The 2,500-nt window shown below is 57.9% G+C and overlaps 1 protein-coding gene across 4 annotated transcripts in view; it reads right to left on the bottom strand.

Moving 5' to 3' along the window:
- The window catches only part of LOC113816883 (probable 3',5'-cyclic phosphodiesterase pde-5), a gene marked incomplete at its 5' end in the record, with an annotated part of 71,529 nt that overhangs the window by 1,356 nt on the left and 67,673 nt on the right, over positions 1-2,500 (bottom strand). For all 4 annotated transcript variants that reach the window (XM_070131137.1, XM_070131136.1, XM_070131139.1 and 1 more), the window contains 1 exon segment: positions 684-764. In XM_070131137.1, coding sequence (XP_069987238.1) covers positions 684-764 — 81 coding nt within the window.

The following is a 2,500-nucleotide window of genomic DNA, read 5'->3' as shown; positions in this document are numbered from 1 at the left end:
TAAGTGAAAAAATGAATGCTAATTTTGAGTTAAAAGCTTAGCCATGTAATATACTTCACAACACGATTCACACAGAGAGAAAAAACACATTTTATCAATTTGTATCGTTCAAAATGATACAGTGAACATAGGTCTTAACTGACTGGCACTGATTATCAATATCAATTTCACACAGATGAATATTTATCTAAATGAAATACCAAGAAAAAGATGATTTCACAATGTTGACAGGTTGCATAAGAGTATTTATTGATGAATTAAGCGAACTCGACTGATTAAGTAAACAAGCATTCATCAACATTACTCTTCCAATCCAACACCAAAAAAGAAAAATAAAGAAAACAAAAAAACGAAAGGAAGAGAAAAAATAGATAAAAAACATATTCCCTCTATTCAGATACCCTCAGAGGAAGAGAAAAGAATAGAAAAAAAAAGAAAAAGGAAAAAAGAAAAGAAAATGCGAAAAAAGAAAAAAAAAAGAAAAAAAGAAAAAGCAGAGAAGAAAGAGAAAAAGAGAGAAAAAGAAAGAAGAGAGAGAGAGAGAGAGAGAGAGAGAGAGAGAGAGAGAGAGAGAGAGAGAGAGAGAGAGAGAGAGAGAGAGAGAGAGAGAGAGAGAGAGAGAGAGAGAGATTAGCAAATAAATAAATCCCCCGTTTTACCTGTCGCGCGGGCCCGACCCTTACCTGCGAGGAAGCCTGCTCGTCCGTCTTGGTTCTGTCCATAATGGGGATCGGACTCTTGCCCACGGCCTTCTCGGCGTCGCCCTGGGGGGAGGGGGAGGCTTAGAGGGGGCTGACTGGGGGGGGAGGCTCAGAGGGGGGCTGACTGGGGGGGGAGGCTTAGAGGGGGGCTGACTGGGGGGGAGGCTTAGAGGGGGCTGACTGGGGGGGGGGAGGCTTAGAGGGGGGCTGACTGGGGGGGAGGCTTAGAGGGGGGCTGACTGGGGGGGAGGCTTAGAGGGGGGCTGACTGGGGGGGGAGGGTTAGAGGGGGGCTGACTGGGGGGGGAGGGTTAGAGGGGGGCTGACTGGGGGGGGAGGCTTAGAGGGGGGCTGACTGGGGGGGGGAGGCTTAGAGTGGGGCTGACTGGGGGGGGAGGCTTAGAGGGGGGCTGACTGGGGGGGGAGGCTTAGAGGGGGGCTGACTGGGGGGGGAGGGTTAGAGGGGGGCTGACTGGGGGGGGGAGGCTTAGAGGGGGGCTGACTGGGGGGGAGGCTTAGAGTGGGGCTGACTGGGGGGGGGGAGGCTTAGAGGGGGGCTGACTGGGGGGGAGGGTTAGAGGTGGGCTGAGTGGGGGGGAGGCTTGGAGGGGGGCTGAGTGGGGGGGAGGCTTAGAGGGGGGCTGACTGGGGGGGGAGGCTTAGAGGGGGGCTGACTGGGGGGGAGGCTTAGAGGGGGCTGACTGGTGGGGGAGGCTTACAGGGGGGCTGACTGGGGGGGAGGCTTAGAGGAGGGCTGACTGGGGGGAGGCTTAGAGGGGGCTGACTGGTGGGGGAGGCTTACAGGGGGGCTGACTGGGGGGGAGGCTTAGAGGAGGGCTGACTGGGGGGGGAGGCTTAGAGGGGGGCTGACTGGGGGGGAGGGTTAGAGGGGGGCTGACTGGGGGGGAAGCTTAGAGGGGGGCTGACTGGTGGGGGAGGCTTACAGGGGGGCTGACTGGGGGGGAGGCTTAGAGGAGGGCTGACTGGGGGGAGGCTTAGAGGGGGGCTGACTGGGGGGGAGGGTTAGAGGGGGGCTGACTGGGGGGGGGAGGCTTAGAGGGGGGCTGACTGGGGGGGGAGGCTTAGAGTGGGGCTGACTGGGGGGGGGAGGCTTAGAGGGGGGCTGACTGGGGGGGAGGGTTAGAGGTGGGCTGAGTGGGGGGGAGGCTTGGAGGGGGGCTGAGTGGGGGGGAGGCTTAGAGGGGGGCTGACTGGGGGGGGAGGCTTAGAGGGGGGCTGACTGGGGGGGAGGCTTAGAGGGGGCTGACTGGTGGGGGAGGCTTAGAGGGGGGCTGACTGGGGGGGAGGCTTAGAGGAGGGCTGACTGGGGGGAGGCTTAGAGGGGGGCTGACTGGGGGGGGAGGCTTAGAGGGGGGCTGACTGGGGGGGAGGGTTAGAGGGGGGCTGACTGGGGGGGAAGCTTAGAGGGGGGCTGACTGGTGGGGGAGGCTTAGAGGGGGGCTGACTGGGGGGGAGGCTTAGAGGAGGGCTGACTGGGGGGAGGCTTAGAGGGGGGCTGGCTGGGGGGGAGGGTTAGAGGGGGGCTGACTGGGGGGGAGGGTTAGAGGGGGGCTGACTGGGGGGGATGCTTAGAGGGGGGCTGACTGGGGCGGAGGGTGGGGTGGGGGACGGGGTGGGTGGTGGGTGGTATGGAGCTAAAGAGACGGTATTTTTTTAAGGGTATGAACGCACATTTGTGTATAGGTATGTGTGTGTAATATCTCGCAGACAGACACACACACACACAAACGTTATATATATATATATATATATATATATATATATATATATATATATATA

Source organism: Penaeus vannamei, chromosome 16, assembly GCF_042767895.1.
Source record: "Penaeus vannamei isolate JL-2024 chromosome 16, ASM4276789v1, whole genome shotgun sequence".
Classification (NCBI taxonomy): Eukaryota; Metazoa; Arthropoda; class Malacostraca; order Decapoda; family Penaeidae; genus Penaeus; species Penaeus vannamei.
The sequence above is the reverse complement of the archived record's forward strand: the minus strand, read 5'-3'. Positions and strand labels throughout refer to the sequence as shown.